The sequence below is a fragment of the Clinocottus analis genome, unplaced genomic scaffold, assembly GCF_023055335.1.
Source record: "Clinocottus analis isolate CAN_PGR_092001 unplaced genomic scaffold, fCliAna1.0.p SCAF_5, whole genome shotgun sequence".
In the NCBI taxonomy this organism is placed as follows: domain Eukaryota; kingdom Metazoa; phylum Chordata; class Actinopteri; order Perciformes; family Cottidae; genus Clinocottus; species Clinocottus analis.
In genome coordinates, this window is record NW_027176207.1 from 16,015,056 (window position 1) to 16,036,674 (window position 21,619).

Consider the following 21,619-nt stretch of genomic DNA (forward strand, 5'->3'; position numbering starts at 1 on the left):
CACCACTGCCAGATCCTTGGTAAGCAGCAGTATTTTGAGTAAAGAGTAGAGTTTAGACTCAGAGTATTCGTAAAAAAGGCTCAGCCAAAACAAACATTCATTTTTATTCTCTATTTTTTCAGTTTAGTAAATAAGTTGCACTGGATTTGTTAAGGTTTTGACTTGAGAATACCTCTTTGCGCCTGAGCATTTGGATAACCAAACACAGTAGCGATGCAAACTTGTATGTGTGTGTGTGTGTGTGTGTGTGTGTGTATGTGTATATATATGAAAACATCTCCATAATAAAAAAGAGGGGAGAGGTTTACAAATATATTGGATGATGCAGGCACATTGTAGCTCCCTTTCAGAGTGCATTGGATTATATTTGTAAATCATAAACTTAGCAGGATTATAATTCTCAGTTTTTTGGAAAACAATGGGACTCTATAAGACACGGTTCACGATTCATTAAACTACTGACATTTACACAGAGGCTTTCTTTACTTAATTTATTAAAAAAACGACAGTATATTACGTCAGGAAAACAAAATAAACTTGCACTGCACAGAGTGCAACTTGGCCATTTTTAGATGTAAAGATTACTCTGGATGTTGGTGGATCTGACAAACTTGCGGAGGACGTCTGTGGTTGGAGACGGGTCCAACTGAGGAGAGAAAGAGAAAGCGAGGGATCAAAATGTTAAAAAGGAGGAGAACAGGGAAACACTGCAGATGCAGTTTAGTCATACTCAGACCTTTAATCACCCCCTCAGATGGAAATAGAAAAGCAGCTCACCTGTATCGACTTGCCGAGCTTGGTTAGTGCGGGTTTGAAGGTCTCCATGGTGACAGAGTCAGGGCCGGTGACGTCACTGTAACACTGATAAACAACAGTGGCGATGCGGTGGACCTCGCAGTGGTTCAGCACTGAAGAAACGGCCCAAAAGAAGGAGAATGAAACCATCAGAATTGAAGAAAAAAAACTCAACAGTTTGACTCCAGTGCCTGAAAGTGTTACCGGCTTAAGTTCTCCATCCTGACGATATGTCTCTTTGTTTGGTTCAGTGTCTTTAAGACAGTATTTCTCAAACTGTGGGGCCCGCCCCTCTAGTGGAGCACAGAGGTATTACATGTGGGGCGCAGGGCGAAATGCAGATTTTGTATTTACTTCAGGAACTTTATTGTAAACTTCTCATATTAAAAAAAGCAAAAATGCCTGTACTTTTGTGTAAATGTTCTCTGTGATATTGGCTTTCCTGTTGCCTCTCATAACAAAATACAGATGTAAGCTCGACATTGAGCATTAATTGCGAGTGGCCGTATCAAGCCTACAGCCCCGTTTTAAAAAGATTTGTAGTGGAAAGCAGGCTCATTGCAGCCACTAATAGTGATGAAACTTGAATGAACAAATCAGGATTAAAAACTATGTGAGCTCAGTTGAGTGGAGAGCAGCACTAATGGCACTACATTTCATTCAGCTGGCAGATGCTTGGTCCAAAGTAACTTAGTGGTTTTTCGCCCACATCCACACATCAGGAGAAATTTGTGATTCAGATTCTCGCTCAAAGACATTTGAGGAAAGTCAAGATTTAAACTTGGCTAAAGCTGGATTTATAGTTCACACAAAGGATTAATGGGTGACTTCCCACATCATGCTTTACGCACTTTAATTTACATGCAGTTATCATTACTACTGGGAAATTACAGTGTTTGGTTCATTAATTCCTAGAGAGCGTTGATCAAATGCGATCGATGTGCGTTACTGAAAAGAAAAGACGACGACAGAGTTTCTTCAACTTGTTTCGTGCCATTTTATCATTAATATCTTCATGCATCAGAAACTTGAAAGAGGAATCACACATAACACGACTATTCAGGTCTCCACATGATGTCTGGGACTAGTAGAGTTGAAAAGGACGCAATCATGCTCAGAATTAATGAGGTGCAGTAATGTCACCTTTTCTTTTTTTATGTTGTTTTTCGAAATAAAACATTGAACATTTAGCAAGTGGATCCTAACTCCACATCTTAGCATAAACACATGTTCACTCAAGTAAAGTAAGATTAAGTCCATCTGTCTTGTCTATAACAAAGGCAAAATGGCCAAAAATAGTCTTAAAGAAAGGTCGACTCGAAACACAGTTTTAACAGAGGTGGACAGCTTTTTTTTCCTTCTTAAGAGCGCTGGCACGCAGTGCGTTTGAGCCAAAAAGGCACGCCAGCTTGTAATTTTCATTTTAGATATGTATTATTTAGGTTGTTTTAGATTTTATATATCTTTGTAGATATTGACCAATTATTTGACTATCAGCTTTTTTCCACTCCAAAATATTGCGATTATCATGAGTTGACTTCTTACGAAAGAAGCTAAAGGGGGCAAGCATAGTTGTGCAGATTTGAAGTGTATAGTTATTTTTTGAATGTGTGTTTGCATATTTAAGGACAAGTAATAACCTGGCCTATCGAGCCAGAGTAATGCAAATTTGAGACACGAGAATTAGAGACACTTTAGGTGTAAAACAATACTAGTACCTGCAGCTGGAAGTCCAGTGATTATGTTGGGTTGCTCCAGTGACTGGCAGACAGACTGGCCACGGAAAGCAGCGGTGTGGAGCGAGCGCAGGAAGGGAGTGGAGCTACTGCACAGATAGTCTGCTCTCTTGTACTCAGCCACAGAGCTGTCTGACAGCACAGTCACATTCAGCTGTCTGTGCTGCAGGCAGTCAAAGACCTATGAGAGCGAGAGACACCATCAACCTCACACAACATCATCTGTATTGTATGTCGATCATCCCTGAAGCAAAATCTTATCAAATGGGGGCCTCTGACCTAACGTGCATCACTTTAGGGGCCCTTGACACAAAAAAGGGTTGAGAGAAAGTCGTGTGGATCACCATAAAATATACCTGCCTGTTCGGGACTTTGTTCGTGATTCTGCTATCTGTTGAAGAGGGTCAGATTGCCCTAAATCTTCCCTGCATGACATTATTTAATCACTGTGCCATCCAGATCATTTAGCTGTATCAACCTACCTTTTCTGTCCACTGAAACAGTTGGTCTTCTGCAATGTGGCACGTCGCCTGGCATATCAAAACCTTCAGGGAAAAGTATGTAAGAGGCAAGTGATGCAACATTGAAACATACAAGTGTAACTAAAAAAAAGGGCTGATTATACAAATGGATAACAAATAAAAAAGGAAAAAACAGTACATGAATATCTTTTTTGTAACAAAACTACAGAACAGCTCAGATCCTAGAATTGCATTTTACACGGCTAAAAACGATTCCACAATGTTTTTAAATAATTGCCAATTACCTTTCTATAATTTCCATCTATTAACCAAATTGTCTTATCTTTGCAGCTCTATACCATACATACTCTAACACCAACATCCTCCCTTCGTTACAACTGGGTTGCTTCTCTACTGTCCATTCTTAATGCAAGCAAAATATAAGGAAAATACTTACAAGAACACACTTTCAAACCTAAAGACGTACTTAAATCATCATTAAATATTAAGGTTGCAACAGGAATTTTATTACTCAGCAATCTATAAATTGATGGCCGATTGTTGCGTTCACAGCTCGTTTAAACTGTATGAAAGTCTTCCCCTCCAGCTCATTAAATTCCTGCAGCTGTCTGAAGGCTGCCGTTGTGTGATAAATCTGATGCTTCACACACGCCCGTTTATCTTGATTAATATCACGTGCAAACAACACCCAGCTGATAGAAAAAGGAGGTCGACCAATAGTAGATTTTTTAAAAAGGTTGATATAATAACGGTAGTTTGGAGCAGGAAAAAGCAGATAGCTGATTAATCAGATGACACCTATCAACCTGCTGAAAAGATTTAGCCCAAATGTTCTAACCCTATTATTATCACTATATTAGGATATTATTAGGCTGTAATTGCTTGTACCTATGAGCGGTGGCGGATGTGAGTCCTTTTCTCCAATTTATGAATGTTTTTTAGGAACATGTGCTATCAATATTTAATAAATAAAACAAATATTGAAAAGAATCTGAGCAACTCATTAAATTAAACGATTATTATTGAGTTACAACACTCAGGGGCTTTTTCGGAGGGATAAATCAAACAGCAAACACACACTGCTTTGCTCAGTGTGTTACTCACAGATGGGTTGTTCTTGCGTCTGTAGAAAACACATGCCGAGTCCTCGCTTGTTATCCCAGTTATAGCACGGCTCCTCTCGTTCCACACGGATGCATGTCCCACTGCGTCCCAGTTTTCAGAGGTGAGAACGTACACTGACAGAAACCCTGTGAAGAGAGATCCTCTCAGTATTCAACAACAGCTCACATGTGACAGGATTCTTCTTTTCACACACAATGTATTGTGTGCGCATATAGATATATATATATATATATATAAACAATCAATCATTTATGTCATCTTTTTTGGCAACGGGAATGTAGAATGTCAATGAGCGGGCGGGCTATTTTCACAGATACTAAACTAATGAATTTGATCGTTTTAACTACAGAATCTTTGTAAAACATTGATTTAACTTATTTGAAAAACACCCAAGAAGTTGTTCTGCCGCGTCGCATTGTCTCTGGTAAGATAACAAATGTTTTTAATACATTTTAATACATTTGTTGGAGGAGAGCAAAGCGTTGCGTATGCAGCTTTTGTGGTCGGTGTGGCTTCTTCAAAGACATATATCTTTTTGTGCTTCAGCAAACTGTGATGGACATTTTTCAAGACATTCCCAACCTTTTATAAACAAAATAATCACTGGATTAATTGAGAAAAATATATCCGCGGATTAATCGGTAACGATTGACCTTCTGTCATTAATGGCTGACTACATTACATTTATATTGTTGTGGTTTACTGTAGTTTTTTTTTCATATGAATAGCACCTGTAGGTTAAAAAAAGGTGTGCTGATTTGGAGAGAAAATTATGTTCAATATATTGTGCTTATTACCAATGAAAGTATTGTTACTTAGCTTATATCTTTAAAAGAAAATGTAAAAACATTCCCGGGAATCTGTGTTATTGCAGAGCTAACGTCACAGGACTTATATTCTTATTTTCTTTCAGGAAACATTAAAGTTTAATTTGATCAGTAATAATATTGGGTGTTTCGTTAGACATACTCATTACAGGTAATGTAGTATTCAGCTACTGGCAGCCACTTACTGGCAGCGTTGTGTCCCACAGCCAGGATGAAATCTGAGCACTGCAACTTGTTTCCAGACTTCAGCGACTCAGCAACTTCAGGGCACCAGTGCAGATGAACCTCCCTTATGAATAGGTGACATGGGTTAGAGAGGGAGAAACAGCTGTGGGAAAACTAAATATTTAAATACTTTTTTATTGGATTCCTTCTGGGTTGCAGGTACCTGCAGATAACTATTGTAACTTCCTTAAAATCAAAATTTCCACATGGGTCTCCCAGCAGATCTCCCTACCAACATCCACACCCGAGAGTACGATTACATCGCAATAGACGAGTGGTAATTCAATGTATAATAATATTTTCATCAAATGCTATGATAAGGGCCTTAAAGTGAAACTGGAAGAAAAAAAAAATCTCAACTGTGTGATCGTTTCGGAGGCTTTGTGGTGCTGTTAAACTGCATGAAACAGAGAGGTGTTTCTGTTACTTAGCCTGCTCTCCCTGATAAAAATGGGTGGACAGAATAATGAAAAAGCCTGTCAGTAAAACCGAACCAAAAACTGCAGCCTAAATAAACGATCATGATGTTTAATTAAGAACTCTCCGGCGAGCTAAACACCTTTATATTAGGGTAGGCTTTACTGCTGTTGAATTAGGCTGCATTAGGTTTGCTTGGTGGACCACTACCTCATCACACTAACTAGCTAGTTGCTCTGTTTAGGTCAGAAGATAACCCCTGCATGTATGCTATATATGAAGAGCAATCCACTATAGAAAAACGCTGCATCCCTACATTAGCCAGTATAATTGAAAGTGTATTAACTTTTATGTTTAATAATGTCAAGGTTTATTAATAGGGGTGGAGGGTGTTACTGAAATGGCATGAGTCACGTTAGCCAGCTTGAGCTTCCGTGTGATGCTCACTTAGTTCACTAACTTGACTATGCTAATCTAAAATCTCCACGCTTTCCTGACTCCATGCTAGCTCTAACCGTTACCTCTTTTCTTCTAGTTCTCGGCGGATTTCTTTGTCTTCTTCGTTTTCGTCGAGCTCCTCGTCGTCTTCTTCTACGGCCCGAGAAGACACCGACAAAACTTCACCGAAAAAGGTCGCCATGATGACTTCGTTTACTAGAAGGAAAGCGAAAGCTTAGTTAGCGACTCGGAACCTGCAGCCATGACACACAACCGCTACTTCCGCTACTTCAGCACCCCTTCAGAATAAAAGTTTCACATTCTGTGTCCTTCAGAGTAAAACCAACAAACATCGTGGAAATACTAAATATATGTGCAATATATATGCAGAACAAGTCCAGTGATGTAACTGGAAAATCCTAATCGAAATAAAATATACTTACAAATAAATGTGTGTAAATATCCTCCAGCGATTACAATATATAACCAATAATGAAATGTATAAACAGTAAGACAATCTTTTTGCAACATTACAGACTGCAGAGGGTAATTCATGTAACAGGTTCTTTTATACAAGAGGTAGGTCAGATGTGTCTGTATAGGCATACATCGTGTTTAGATGTGTTATTTATATTTGATAGATATCTTGTTAAAAATGTACACTATAAAAATAAATAATTTACTGGTAGTGGATGTTCATTGCATGGGGATTATTCCTAACACTTTTAATGTAGCCTGGTCGCACAGCATTTTACTTTGTGACCAATGTGATTTGACTAAATATTTTAAATGCACAGAAATACCTTCAGTTGAGCAGCTTAAACAAACCCTCTGTACATGCACACAAAGACATGCAACACCCGCTGCTTTCCACAATCCCTGTGGAAAGCTCAAAGCCCTGAGCTGCATGCATGAGTACTGCCTGTCCAAGGTATTTCAGGCTGAGTTGCTCACTTAAATCAATTTATCATTTAAGGCCTGTGTCTCTCCAGTGGATTTACATGCTGTGTGGTTATACAATGTGTATAGGGGCTTGTATATGATATACAATTAGCGCAGGAGTGCCTGGCGTGCTATTTTTGGCTTTGTGTCAATTAGGGGTAAACTTGACATATCACATGACTCCACCAGCTTCTTAGTGGTAATACATAATTAACATGAGTGGAAGAAAGCAGGAAAACATAATTCTTAAAGGATGCTGGCAGATCATTCAGTTGTAGATCTGCTGGATAGAAACATAAGCCAACTCATGTTGAAAATCGGCCTCAAGTTCACTGCAGAACATCCATCCTTTCCATTGTGTTGTATAATTTATTTCACTATGCCCCATAGATGAGGAGACAAACAGAAATGTGATGGCATCAGCAGGGCCATGAAAATACTTCATTGTCACTAGAAAAAAAAGGCCAGTGTTGGAAAGACAAATTGGATTGCAGGGCAAAGCCTGGAGTAGAATAGAAAGTAAGCTCTATTACCAGTGCAATACAATAGTGTCGCAAGGAGCCATAAGGTTTCCTGTCACGACATGGAGCAACATGCTAGGAGGAAGCTTCGGGCTGCTGTTGGTATAATTGATAGTGGAGGGAGAGATAGAGCAAGAGTGGGAGATATATTCTGTAGCTTAACAAACACTAAAGCCTCCAGGCTCAAGACAACAAGAGAAGAATGTCAGCAACAGGACAAATAGGAAATGTCACAACATCATTGACTATTAAAATAGGGAAGAGGACAGTCAGAGGACAAAACCATCAAGAATGAGTCTGTCTTTAACTTGCCGCAGTAACAGCAGCAGATCCTGAGGATGGTGATAGTCGCTGGCTCTATCCGTCAGACTGTCCTACACGTGGGTCAAGAGCACCAGATCCCTCCTACTGGCCAGACTGCTATGCTGGTTGGTAGGGACAAGCTCAGACAATGAAATCGAAAGGGATTTAATTACAAAAAGCACCCTCATCCCCCTCCCCTTGCACAAATTAAATCATGTACGGCATACCTTCAGAATCAGAATAAGGTTTATTTCCAAGTAAGTTTTCCCATACAAGGAAATTGCCTCGGTGTTTGCTTTATAATAGTCCGCATGTAAAAAAAAAAAGATATTTCAAAGGCCCTCCCTTTTTTCCATATAATTGCAGGTGTCATGGAGAGAGAAAACAAGTCCACACTAATGAATAAATTCATGTTTCCAAATTGCAAAAGAAATTGCATGCACAAAATACTAATTTAATGTTTGAATGATTGTCTGCAATCTGCCATCTGTCCAGGTCCTTCAGGTATGCAGAAAAGATAGTGGAGAAGAAGATTGGAGCTCACAATCGAAATACCGACAAAGCAGGAGAGCAATAACACCAGCAATATAAGGAAGAGGGCAAAGATGCATGTCCCTGACATGGTCCTGAGAGGAGGATTCTTAATTAAACTGGTGACCTCCGTGACATTTCCACCAGTGCCGACATGTTCTCAAAACAGGAAATATACTAACTGGCAGATTCACATGATATTTACTAAGCAAAGCCATTCTCCCTCATTGATGACCTTTTCATATTTAGACCAGCTTTGTTGTGCCATATAAAGGGCAACGTTTCTATATTTTCTTGGGGAATATAACTTTTCTTACCCACACAGATGCATGAAAACTATATGGGTGGTTAAGAAGAATGATGTATGAGACCTTTGAGCGTTCATCATTCCACCATTTATTTCCATATTCGTCGTTGTCACAAAGGAATAGAGTTTTTCACATACACACACACACACACACACTCATATACCAATGCACCCACCTACTCACTCTCATGCTCACTCGTAGGGGTAATTCAAAGTGTTCACTTCAGCTGAGCTGCGTGTCTGCGGATTGTGGGAGGAAAGTGAAAGCGCCTGGAGGATTTCCCACGCAGACACACAGAGAGAACATGCAAACCCCACACACGGAGAGGATCAGTTGCTTAGGAACAGAATTGCAGAATTGTTCATCAAGTGAGGGTGTGATCACTTCTGAGCAAAGTGTGGGTTTAATCATGTGAACTTGTGTGTAAATGCTAGCAAGGCTCTGATGATGATCCGAGTGCCTGAAGGTGGGTGGAAAAGGTGAGCTGCTGCTGCTGCTGATCTACCATCCACCAGCTGAAGAAAAGATCGATATCACAACGTCAGTGAACTAACTGTGGAGGTTGTTTAAAGAACTTATATATATATATATATATATATATATATATATATATATATATATATATATATATATATATATATATATATATATATATGTATATAGATAAACAAGGAATGTAAAGTTTTTTAGAAGGAAACGTTGTGGAAATAATGGTCTTCTGATAATAAATCTAATATTTAATTGCTTTATATTTAATTGATTTGTTGACATGTTTTTTTAGGAGTGTTCAATGAAAATAGTTGCTAATCAGGTCTTCCTGGGTGATATTGAAAGTATTGGCAATAATGATTCAACAAGGAGATACTTAAGCTCAATAAAAAACACATTAAAATGCAGTTTACGTGTTGAAGCCTCAGTAACAGTGGTGCAATGTGACTATATGTAATCATTCTCTATAGGCCGCTTGAGTACAATTTTTAGGTACCTATTCTATTTACGTTTTCATTCATTCCATAGTATTTCCCTTTTCTAAAATAGGGGAATGTTGTACTGATTCAAAGTTTTAGTTGCTTTGCAGATTCACATTAAAACACAAAATATAAAATAAGTATGTATTACTACTGGTTAAATACCTTTAGCAGCTGCAGCATTAGAGTAATGAGCATATTATTGCATCAAACAATACAACTCAAAAATACAATATACACTATTCTAATATGGCTCATACTGTAGAATGAGCACTTGTACTTTAATGATATTTTAATGATAATATTTTTTCAGTTTTACTTGAGTAAAATCTTGCATGCATGACGTTTACTTGTAACAGAGAGAGGAACACCTCCCAGAAACAATGACATCAAGAACTTAAAATACAGGTTCACACATTAAAGTGTATGTTGAAAGAGTTGTTAATGGCTGTTTCATTTCTCCTGTCCATGCCGGCTGAGAAAAGCATCTCAGAACGACTCTAATGCGAGACATGTTTTAAGTAGTCTCATTCTCTACGGGTGTCCTGGTCACGTTGTGGCTAATGCAACGGCAAGGTTCAATTCCCGTCATTTCTCTCACTCTCGTTTTCTCTACCTCTGCTATCACCATCAAATACAGCCATTTAGAAGCAGAACAAAGCAAGGAGGCTGTATGTCTTCATTTAGAATGAAAAATTGTAAAATCTTCATATTATAAATCCACACACTTTATCACACGCTAGCGCTCGGTGACAGGGTCATCATTAAGGAAAAAAAAAAGAAAAATCATTTTGTGGAGAGACATTTCCTCTCCCCGTGCCTCATTCATGCTTTCCTGAAGTCATTTCAGTTGGCCACAAAAGGAAAGTTGGCCTCTGTGTGTGTGTGTGTGTGTGTGTGTGTGTGCGTGTGTGTGTGTGTGTGTGTGTGTGTGTGTGTGTGTGTGTGTGTGTGTGTGTGTGTGTCTGTGTGCATGAGTGCATGCATGATAAAACTGGATTTTGTGCAGTTCATTAGAAATTCTGCTGACAAGAGACTTGTAGTGACAGCAATGGTGTGTGCGTGGAGGGAATATCAAGAGAATTGCTGCTGTCTGGAGATGGCCTGCAGCTTTAAAGATATCAGTTCCTTCATATGAAGATGCACAACGTCCCACTCACACAAATACACACACGCACACACACACACAAACACACACACACACACACTGATTGGACAGCAGCGTGTGCATCAATATATGCTTAGCATTCAGACCCACAAAGCTTTCTCATTACAGTTAATAATCCTGATTAACACAAGCAGCAGTCAGAGAGGCCTGGCACTGGGAGAGAATAGAGGCTCAATAATAGGCAGATACATAATGCGTCATTAGGAAAGAGGAGAAGGTGTTAACAGTTATAGTTTATTATGAAACTAACAGTGGTGGAAAGTAACTAAGGGCATTTACTCAATGTGCTGTACAATTTGGAGTTATACTTCACAATTTTTAGGGAAAATGTGTACTTTTTACTCCATTACATTTATCTGGTAACTTTAGTTACTAGTTTATTTTGTAGTGAGATTCCTAATGCTAAATTTAATCCACAAAAACTAAGTATGATGTATTATTATATGTTAAGATAAAATAAGACTTGCCTGGGGAAAATTTACAAGATACCCATGCAGTATATAAAGTAGGCTACAGGTAAAGTAGATTTGCTCCACGTTTACCAGCTGCATTACTAAAATAATGAACACAATATTGCATGTATGACTATAATCCAATAATAAAGTATATATTATTAAGAAATGGGCCATTCTGCATAATGACCTCTTTTCTTTTTGGTACGTTACGTATATTTTAAAGGTAGTAATACTTTTGCACTTTCCCTTAAATGTTTGTATTGCTACTTTTACTTATTATTAATACCTGAGAATGTCTTCACAACTGGAAACTTAGAATATTCATAGAGATCCATAAAAAACATTTACAGCTGCTAAAATAGACATTTTTATAGTCAATCGAATGACTAAGTAACAAACCCACAGATAACTATTCCCTGCTGCTCTACAGAGTGTTTCAACATCACTCAGCTCAACTTCAACATTGTGGTTCACTTTTTCCTCAACCAGGCTTAAAAAAAGCACAGAAAAAACCCAACTGCTGCCCGGTGATGGGCACGTAGCACACAGTGTGCCGAGGTGTGAAATTGGACAGGCTTTAAACTTCTCTCTCGAGCCCTTTTTTTCATTCTTCATACAACTAATTTGTCACATTTTGTGTGTACAACTAGAGGGCAACACCACGAGGGCCTTCAAGGAGAAACTGTCTGAATGTGTGCACCACCATCATCTCCATTTGTACGATTAATCAGGGGCTAGAAAGACACACTGCTGTAAGACACTTTGTATGACTTAATCTGTGTTAAGGAAAAAAAAGGTCGTGGCTCTTTCTACACTGCTACTGGTTAACTGCCACAGCTGCAGGTGGTCTAATGTGGGTCAGTTTGACCTAGAAAACTGAGCCGAGCTGTATGAATATTAAAATAAGTGCAATAATCACTCTCCATTTAACAGCCCTGAAACATGTGCCAGGCTTTAAACTGTGCATGAATAGTTGTATAAATCTTTCAGTATGCACTCATCTTCAGTGAGTTCATCATCCAGGGACCCTCTCTTCCTCCGAGGCCATTCATTTTTCATGGAGCCCCGCTGCTGATGAAGCTGGGCCACAAGTAGGACAGGGAAATTACTGTGAGAGTCTTAAACGCTTTGTCGTACCAATTTAAAAAAAAAAAGACACACAGACTTTTATCTGATTAAATGTTCCTCTTTTATCTGTTAATACACGGTGTTTGCATTATGCATGATTTAACCCACCACAAGACATAATTTCAACAACACTGCAGTGTAATATAGATATATAAATATAAATTTAAGACTTAAAGTAAACATATCATAACTAATAAACAAAAACATTTTAAATTGAAAAATATGCAATTTTATATTGCACCCAAATCAATAACGGTTTTCACATTTATGTCATGCACTATCCTGTATTGTTGCACCGGCACGTTTCTACAGTAGTCCAGAAAGGACAAACCAATCACTGGCTACAGCGAGAGTCTTTCTTGGACCTTAACCATGCTGTATAGTTGCCATGCACATGCATGGAGAGTTAGAATTAAAAAAGGCTTTATTGAACGAAATCCAAGGTTTTGCAGAATTGTTCAATATCGACGTTCTTGTCTCGGGATAGTGTTGACTATTTGTTGGTGGTCAGTGTCTTCTTCTGTGTGCTGTGGCAGCAGCTGACATCACCAGAATCAGACAAATATCCACATCAGGAAGGCTGGCTCTGACCTGCGGGCTCTGAGGTGCAGCTTGAATCTCTGCTGGAGCCGCTCAAGAGGAGAGTACTGCTCAAGCTGCAGAGCATCATTGCCAATACCTCACACTTCCTCATGCCTTTTTGGACGAACCGCGCCACCTTCCCCACAGTGGCCCTGGGACTGAAATATCTCAGTAACTATTTGATAGAAGCATGCCTTCAATGTTCTTGGATGATGAATCCCGCTGAGTTTGGCAAAACCTTAGTTAATGCTCCACGCATGCGGATGCCCTTGTGGGAGCATGTTGTTTCAAGTACGATTAAATTAGTAGGCAATGGACTAGTACCTGATTTATCTGCAAGCTATATAGTCGAGAGAATAATATAGATCCAAGACCAAATTGATGCAACAGCGGGAGAACAAAAAAAATCGCAATTACAAATCTGTCTGCTACTTCAGCACCACAGAAAGTGCCATTGATTAATCAATACACAGCACAGTTAGGCGACTGATATTTTAGAACCATGTGGGAGCCATAGCTTCTAAATTACACAAACCAAAGTCAGAAAAAGGACCAATTAGTCAGGCAGATTAATATTAAACTGAACAACCCCTTGGCCCCAGCACATGGAGCAAACTGACCATTGGGAAATTAGGGAAGAAATTAGGTCATCCTCTTAAAATTGCCCACTTGGTAAGATAATGCCGAACAACCCTGGAAGTTCAGTTTGAGTGACAAATTTGTGAATTCGAAAGATTTTAGGACCCCCCTAAAACAAATGTGGTTTATAATATCATCAAGAATGATTTCAGGGCTTTGGATGGTTATTGAACAGCCATCAGAAAAAAATGTTCAATGTTTAAGCAAAATCCATGAAATGTCATTTGGCACAATTCGTTAACACATTGCTGGGCGGTTACTGACTCAAGATCACATAGGTTACAACATCATTGGCAATGAAACTTCACAAATATAGGCACTGCAACGATTGGATCGTTTGCCTGAGGCTGTTCTGTTCTGTGTCTCAAAGTGGTTTTCCTTCCATCCAAATCGTGTTTTAATGCTTCACAGCTGTGAGCTTCCTATTTCTATGTGAGTCATCCATCAACACCACCTTCAAAAATTTGCCTTTATTAGTATGCATACTTTATCACTTGCCCTGTGTCAACACACTACATACTCAAAGACTTAGAATTAGTATGTAGTGTGGAATTGGGATGCAGATCATCTACATATCAAGCTAAGAAACACAAAATGGAAAATATATTCTTTTTTGCTTGGGAAAGTGAAGAGACATACAGTATGTTCTCACAATGCGTTAAGGTAGGTCAAGGTGTGGCCTCATTGTAGATATGTCTCTTCAATGCCCGCACTTCTATATTTGGAATACATGTCACACAGCCTGCAGCAATCTCTCAGTCAGGGAAGAGCTGAGCTCCATTTGGTTGAGGTCTAAATTAGCAGTTTTCTAATTGTGACTTTTTTTTGTAAAAGATTTAATGTCATTAACAAAAGTAAAAGTAAGGTGTAACTATATTAACAGTTATATTAAGCCTCTTATTTAGACAATTTCCAAAATCCCATGCTGAATCCATGACTAATCCATTGAGAAAAATGGTTATTAAAGGGCATTATTTTTTTCCAACGTTTGGGTCTGAAGTGTCCCCTAAGACATTTTAGCGACATCATTTTCTGCACTCTGATGAATTTTATGCACCAATTTGTGCCCTTTCTGCATCAATTTGTTGTCACACCTCCTGCTTCAATCTATATCGTGGATTCATCTTCTTTGCATTTCATGGCAGATTGCAACCCGAAGGCATCGTTAAGTCTATGACTTTTTGGTTTGGTCTTTATGGTTTTATGGGGGGAGGGGTAAATGCATGTGTTCTAAATATTGAGCCATTCTGCAGAAATCAAAGGAAATAGAAGTTGAAGCTGCTGCATTTTTGAAAGACAGGCTACTATAGATAAATTAACAGCATATCAAAAAGCAAATTTCAGATATAAAGTTGTGATACATATCAACTTTAATAAGATTCCGTGGAAAAGCTAATAACTGGCTACTATCTGTACTTAGTCTGGTTCAAATGAATGCACAACAGCTGGACAGTATTCAAACCCCTCATAATGGTTCTTAAACGCTTCAATTCATGCAGCATTTGACTGGCCACACCCTTAGGAATGCCAGTTACCGATAAGGGTCTAATATTAAAACGAATTTAAATTCTTCACTATTTGAGTAAAGTATGAAGTGAATACACATGTATTCATATAGTGATCAGAGGGGAACATGATCAGTCAGGTGTTGGCAATACATGGACTATATTAGAAGAGAGAGAAGAAAAAAACAGCTCTGCCAGCTGACGATACGGGACCTTTAATGCAGCTGCAGCTCTTCATTCAGATGATGAGTGGAGCAGCGGATGGTCTGAGGAGGGGAAGCTTTTCTAGGGGGGAAACCAGACGACGGCTCTTTTCACGTTTTTAAAAAGGCATTTTGATACATACTAAGGGATTTCCCCGCGATACTCACAGTGTTTAGCTGGGCCAGTGCTCTCCCGGTTGCAGACTGAGCGGATTGCGGCAATCAAAGCGTCCTGAGTGATCGGAGCTCAGCAGCAGCATCTCATTGTATGAAATGCGTCACCGTGATCGTGTTCTCCCATTTACACACATCGGCTCTCCACTCACGGACTGTACCCCGCACTGACTATTTCATCAGGTAAGATTTCCCCTCTTTTAAATGTATAGATGCAACATTATCCTCTAAAATGAGTATCTTAAAAGGCTGCTGAGTGGAGTGCATGAGATAATGGCTTCTGTTTGGCTAAATCTTGTAGGCCTACACATTACAATAGATGATGTATTGTCCTAATACATTGCAACCTCTTTTTTTCCCACACTGATCATGAGCATATGCTCTAAATGCTGGCAGCAGGTTTTTTTCTTTTTATTTATCTAACATTGTGATTTACTGTCAAATGGTGCGCACTGGCCATGTACACAGTTTGAGATTTGTCTTCCTGATAAAGCTGGACCAGTTAATTAGTAGGTGGGCGGGTTTCTGATTGTTCTGATAGGTATAGTCCCCTCTGGTGCTGGATGAGCGGATCTCATATGTCTTCTTCTCGGTGCAGGTAACCACATGCGCGGGCCGGTGTCACGGCGCTGAGCCCGGAGAGCAAGAAGGGTACTGGGGTCAGAGAGACAAGAGTGGCCGGGAAAGGTGGACCGGATGACAGCCAGAACCTCTGAGGCCTCCGGACTGCCGGTGCCGCTGCACCGCTGTCACGGGGTTTTCCAAGCCAATAACGGCACCTGTGTGGAGCAGCTCAGCTTTTTTCCGCCGTTCTCCTCCACCCTCGCGCTCCTCGTGCTGGTGGCCGTGCTCGTCGGGGTCGTCCTCGTTTCACTGGCAACGTTCCATTTCCACAAGAGGAGGCTTCGGAAGAGGAAGATCCAGCGCGCGCAGGACGAATACGAGCGCGACAGTCGCAGCCCCGCGCGCGGCGCCGGGGCGAGCGGGGAGCCCGCGAGGCCGTGCGTCATCGTCCGACCGGTGAGATGCGAGGAGCCCCTCTCGTGCCAGGACGCAGAGATTGGGGACGCCACCGAAGCGACGGAGGGCGAACGGGCGCTGCACGAGACAGTTCCTCTCGACTGTTAACTTAGTGCAACTTCAGGGAATGAGACTGTGGAATAAACAGGAAAAGCAATAAGGCACAAAGAACTCCCACACCCATCTCTGCTGATTGTAGATGACTTAGAAACAGTAATGCAGAATACTAAGCAGAATAGTCGGCCTAGAGGTAGTACTACAGTGGCGCGTAGGATAGCTATGTGGCCACACACCTTCCTATTACATTAGTATTTAGCCAACCGGTAATTCCTTATGGGACTGTATAAAGTATTTGCCTGCTTTAACTTCTGGACCTCTTCCTCTTTCCCAGCCTAAAAACGTTGTTTAAACCTCAGAGATGTTTCAACTTTAAATTCTTCCTGAGATGTGACACACGATTGTGTTCAATTATTTAGAGTTTGGTGACACAACACTGACCATATTGGCTCGCTGATCTTCCTTGGCATGTCTCTCTGACACACTACCAGTATGTAGTTAGACTATAATGGATGTTGTGGTGCTGTTAGGCAGTGCAAAGCTGCATATAGGCTGTAGACTATGGCTTATTTGTTTGGTAGTATTTTTTCCTTCAATTAAGTGACTTAGCATATTTGCCTAAAGTACTGTCCTCCAATGTCTGTTAGACATCTGTAGGTAGCTCTAGTTAGCCTGACAGGCTGCAAGATTGTTTGCTGTAGTAATGCACATAATGTTTTTTTAATGTGTCAGATAGTAAGTTTTAGCGCTAATACAGTATTTTAATTTTTGAGTATTTAGGCTATAATGTATTCTCTGACATGTAATAAATTGAGAATCCTTCCAACAGAGGGTTTCATTTTAAGCCCGTCTATTTATTTTTATGCTTCATGGTGTATCATGGTGGGTCAAAGAGAAATTCTGTGTCATTTATTATATGAATTCACTGCAAATGTATGTCATTATGAGAGCTGGAATGTTTTACAGTAACATCATCTTTCTGGAGTTCATATAATCTGCCTTATCCAAGGAAATATGTAATATTCTAAGTTTATAAATAAATACTTACGTTATGTTAAGCGTTCAAATGTGTCAGTACGCCTATACTCTTGTTGCCTGTGGACCGTTGTATACGAAACGTGAAAGCTACTAAACTCAGTCAGCCATAAATCCAATTGACTGGTAAAAATGTCCCCAATATAATACTGCATACGGTCCTTATCAGATAGATGGAAACGTTTGGATGGATTTTCATGACGTCACCATATTAACTCGACATATGACCTTCCTCAGGGAGATCCATATAATTAGCATATAGGGTCTCATGCTTAAGGACCATTTTACCAAAAAAAGCACTGCTTACACAATGTCTACACCACACAGGACCATTTAAAGGACATATAGGCCGACTGTAGAAGCATGTCTGTCGCATACAGAATCAGATCCACTGCCTATAGAACATCTACTATATTATCAAGCTTTCAGTGGGATGAAGGTTATCCATAGAAGTATCACAGTTAATCCTAACAGCTGCCACGTGATGGCACCACAGCCTGTCTGGTTGGAGGGCAGTGGAAGTGAATCAGCATCAGTCAGTGTCTCGGCCAGGTACCAGGACACCATGTTCCTAATTGTCCCCAGGAAGGAAAAGGCCTGGGAATATCAAGCAGTCTTTGGCAAGGCTCCAGCTCTGAAAGATGCAATGACAGACTGCCCGTCTGTCTTATCTCGTTGGCATAAGTGCAACAAAATGAAACCATTTATCTTCGTGGGGAAATTGGAAGTAAGTCAACGCAAGATGACTAATGCATTCTATATTCAAACGTATGTTTCCTCCAGAACAATTATAGATTAGGATCCGTAACATTTTAAGTGTGTTCACTGGATGAATTGGGAGATGATGTAATACAGAGCAACTGAGACTAGGTACCGTATGCAGTAGTCATAACCAGATATAATAGTTATGATGTTTTTGTATTCCAACCATCCAGTGGGAATACGCATCTCTTCATATGACCTGGAGACACTTTTCCATCTCCTGAAGATGGAGCTTGATGATGGTATTAGGGAGTCTTGTAGCTGTAGAATGAGGATAAGCCAGTGGTTAGGAATGTATGAAGGTCATTTGTTAGGGATGCATGAAGGTCGATGTTAGAATTGTATAAGATTCGGGAGAGGGGAGGGGGGAGTTTAGGGGTGGATTGAGGTATGTGGCTACGATTGGTGATCAGTAGCTAAGTGTGGAAGGTGGCTAGGAATGGAAGAAGGAATGGAAAGTGGTTAGTGGTGGAGGGTCCCAAGGAGAGGATCAAGGTCAGTGGCTAGTAATCAATGCTCCATGATTGAGAATGGATAGAGGTCAGCTTGGAGTGAATGAGTGTCAGTGGTGATCAGTTGGTAGGATGATTGAGGTGAGTTAGGCAGGTTGGTGTCTGTTGGAAGAAAAACTTTTTTACTCTTAATCAGATACTGTTTCACTGTTATATTCAAAATATTGTAAGGTCTGTGACTTCTCATTGAACTTTTCCTTGTTTAAACGTACACATGGACTTGTCATGTCTCCCGATGAGCACAAGACTGGGGAATCTGAATGTCTCTGTCTGAAGAACATGCAGTTCCTTGTTATTATATGACCATACCGATACAAGCCAATGGAAAGACGTCATACACAAAAGAGGAACGGAAAACCGAGCCAAGCTCTCACCTTTGACATATCTTTGAGACAATTATGTAGTTGAGATGCCAGTATAGAATTTATCCCGTCAATAACATGTAAAGTTCCCGGTAGAGCAGGAAAAAACATGGCACAATGTCGATTGTTGTGAGTGTGATGCTTTCATGCATGAGTGTAACAGAGAGCAAAAGTGTGGGTCTTCTCCTTGTTATATAGTAGGGTGGGGAGGGTACAGAAGGGGGGGAGGACTACCTGTGGGAAAACCTCATGTGGGACTAATTGAGTGTTCATCCTAAGGTATTTAAGAAACAATTATCTGCTCGTACTTTTGAGCGGTCCAGGATGCGCAATTCACATACCACATTGTGTCATTCCATGCAACGAATAAATGTCCTGATCAATGATTTTACCACCAGGTGTCGAGTAAATTGTCCTATCAGTGTCTATGTGTCAGTAAATGTCTGTAGCTATGAATGATGACAATCAGAGGTCAGTGGTTGGGAATGGACAAGATGACAGAGAGCATTAGTCGTGGAAAGATGACGTAATACTGCAGTTATTTATTGTCACACATAAATCTGCATTAGAAAGAGAGAAACAAAGGTAGAGTGACTTTTGTGTGCCTTCAGTTTGCTTTGGGAATAGCCTAGTTATTGTATAAAGCCTCATTTAGAATTAATGAGGCCAGTTCAGGGTTTTGTTGTCCCACGAGGTTCTGCAGAAGGACTTTGCGAGGGACGTTGGTTGGCCAGTGAGTGGATTGAGTCCTCTGAGGCTGTTTATTATAGCATTATTATGGTTTTGTGGGTGTCGATCCAGGCAACTGTGATTTAGTTAGATGAATTTCAGCATTTGTGATACCAAGTGAACAAAGCCCTGGTGTTAAAAAGTGCTATGTAAAGCTTGAAGCTTTACTTACTAACCCGAAACATTTTATTTATTGTCACACCAAGTCTTTCACCTAATGCCACCTCCAGTGAAAAGTTGACGTTTTTCACTCCGACTATTGTCTATAACCTGGTTTTTGAGACATGGTTTGGACTTTATCAGTTCTTAAATATTTCTTTTATCAAATCGGTTGATTAATTTTTTGTCTTTGCTTTCCTTTGAAAGTGTGTTTTTCAATATCCTCCAGGGAACTAATGATTATACTTTCATTTCTGATAAATATTGAGATCAACTTGCAGACACTTGAAATTAGTTTGCGTATGCAATCCTCAAACGTGTTCTTGCTCGCTTTGGTCCATTCTATAAAATATCCAGTTTGGGTTTTGTAAACAGTAAAACGAAACAGATATGGTCCTCAAAATTACTACTATGGGAACAGTGGATTACTGCACAGCAAGTGTTGGACAAGAGACAATGTGAGGCTTTTTTTGGGCCTCCTCCAATAACAATACAACTCAACTCAGGTTGTTCCTACAAGGTCTGGCAAGAAAAGTACCGGGTGCACCAATTAATGGCTTTCCGGTTGCACTCAATATAGAACTAACACCCTGCCGGCAGCCTGCCAACCTGCATACTGTGGAGCATCAGACTCCAAAGGACCACACTTTCACAAAAACAACATGGGTGAGTACAAAATGTTTCACAAGGCGAGTGGGGGGGGGGTGAGTCAGGCTTGCATTCAGTTAGAGCTTACTCATATTGATGAGACTTTGTCCTCAACTTTACAGCCCACTCCGATTATTCCTCAGAGCTGCATTAGCAGATTGGTTCCGCGCTTTATATATTTCAACTCGCGCTGATGACAAATGACAGTTCACTGTCAGGAAGAGAGGACACCGCTGCTCCTATTGTCACCCATGCTGTCGGGGTTCGAGGTGGATGATTTGTCACCACCAGTGTCCGTTTGTACTGCAGGTTCAAGCTGTGGCTGTGAGAGTGCCAGGAACTTAGAGAAGTACTTCCACGACTGCTTTGTAGTCCAGGAACGGAATAAAAAAGCTAAAATAAGCCCGGTTTAAAGCTTGTATCAGTTTTCCATATGGTTATTTTAACTTCAGAGCTTCCCGATTTTTTCCAGCTTTTCTACTGTCGTTCATAGACCTAGTATACCTAGTACCGATGTATACTAATAATCTTTCAAAAAAAAACTTCAGTCAAAACTGGGCTTTTGTCCAAAAAAATGCAAGAAAGAAAACTTAAACACTCATTTCTATCTGTACTATTACTCGTTTATGATCACTCACGAATAAGTCCAATAATTACCATCTTTAAAAAAAAATGTTGGTCTGCACCATCTTTAAATACTTAATGTTTCACAATGTTTACCATCTATTCGCTAACTGTCTGCTGTTTGGTGTTTTTTCACTCATAACACCTGCCTGCTGTGGCTGGAAATGAAGTTGAGGAGTGCAGTGAGACTTATTCAAAAGTGGGTAAAAAAATATAACTAAATAAAGAGCAGAATGAAG

The 21,619-nt window shown here is 40.0% G+C and overlaps 1 protein-coding gene across 1 annotated transcript; it reads right to left on the reverse strand.

Moving 5' to 3' along the window:
* Positions 1-477: 477 nt before the first annotated feature.
* Positions 478-6,347, reverse strand: psmg1 (proteasome (prosome, macropain) assembly chaperone 1). The gene is made up of 7 exons (XM_068599696.1): positions 6,129-6,347; positions 5,151-5,254; positions 4,118-4,263; positions 3,014-3,076; positions 2,514-2,712; positions 778-908; positions 478-646 (listed from the first exon to the last, which is right to left on the reverse strand). The coding sequence occupies exons 1-7, from the start codon at positions 6,245-6,247 to the stop codon at positions 569-571; spliced, it is 840 nt and encodes a 279-aa protein (XP_068455797.1). The 5' UTR covers positions 6,248-6,347; the 3' UTR covers positions 478-568.
* Positions 6,348-21,619: the final 15,272 nt, after the last annotated feature.

Coding starts and splice junctions, on each gene's coding strand:
- psmg1 (XM_068599696.1), bottom strand. CDS start 6,247: ATGGCGACCTTTTTCGGTGAAGTTTTGTCGGTGTCTTCTCGGGCCGTA. Junction 4,264..5,150: donor TGTGGGACACAACGCTGCCA/GTAAGTGGCTGC, acceptor CTCTCTTCACAG/GGTTTCTGTCAGTGTACGTT. Junction 3,077..4,117: donor GACGCAAGAACAACCCATCT/GTGAGTAACACA, acceptor TTTTCCCTGAAG/GTTTTGATATGCCAGGCGAC.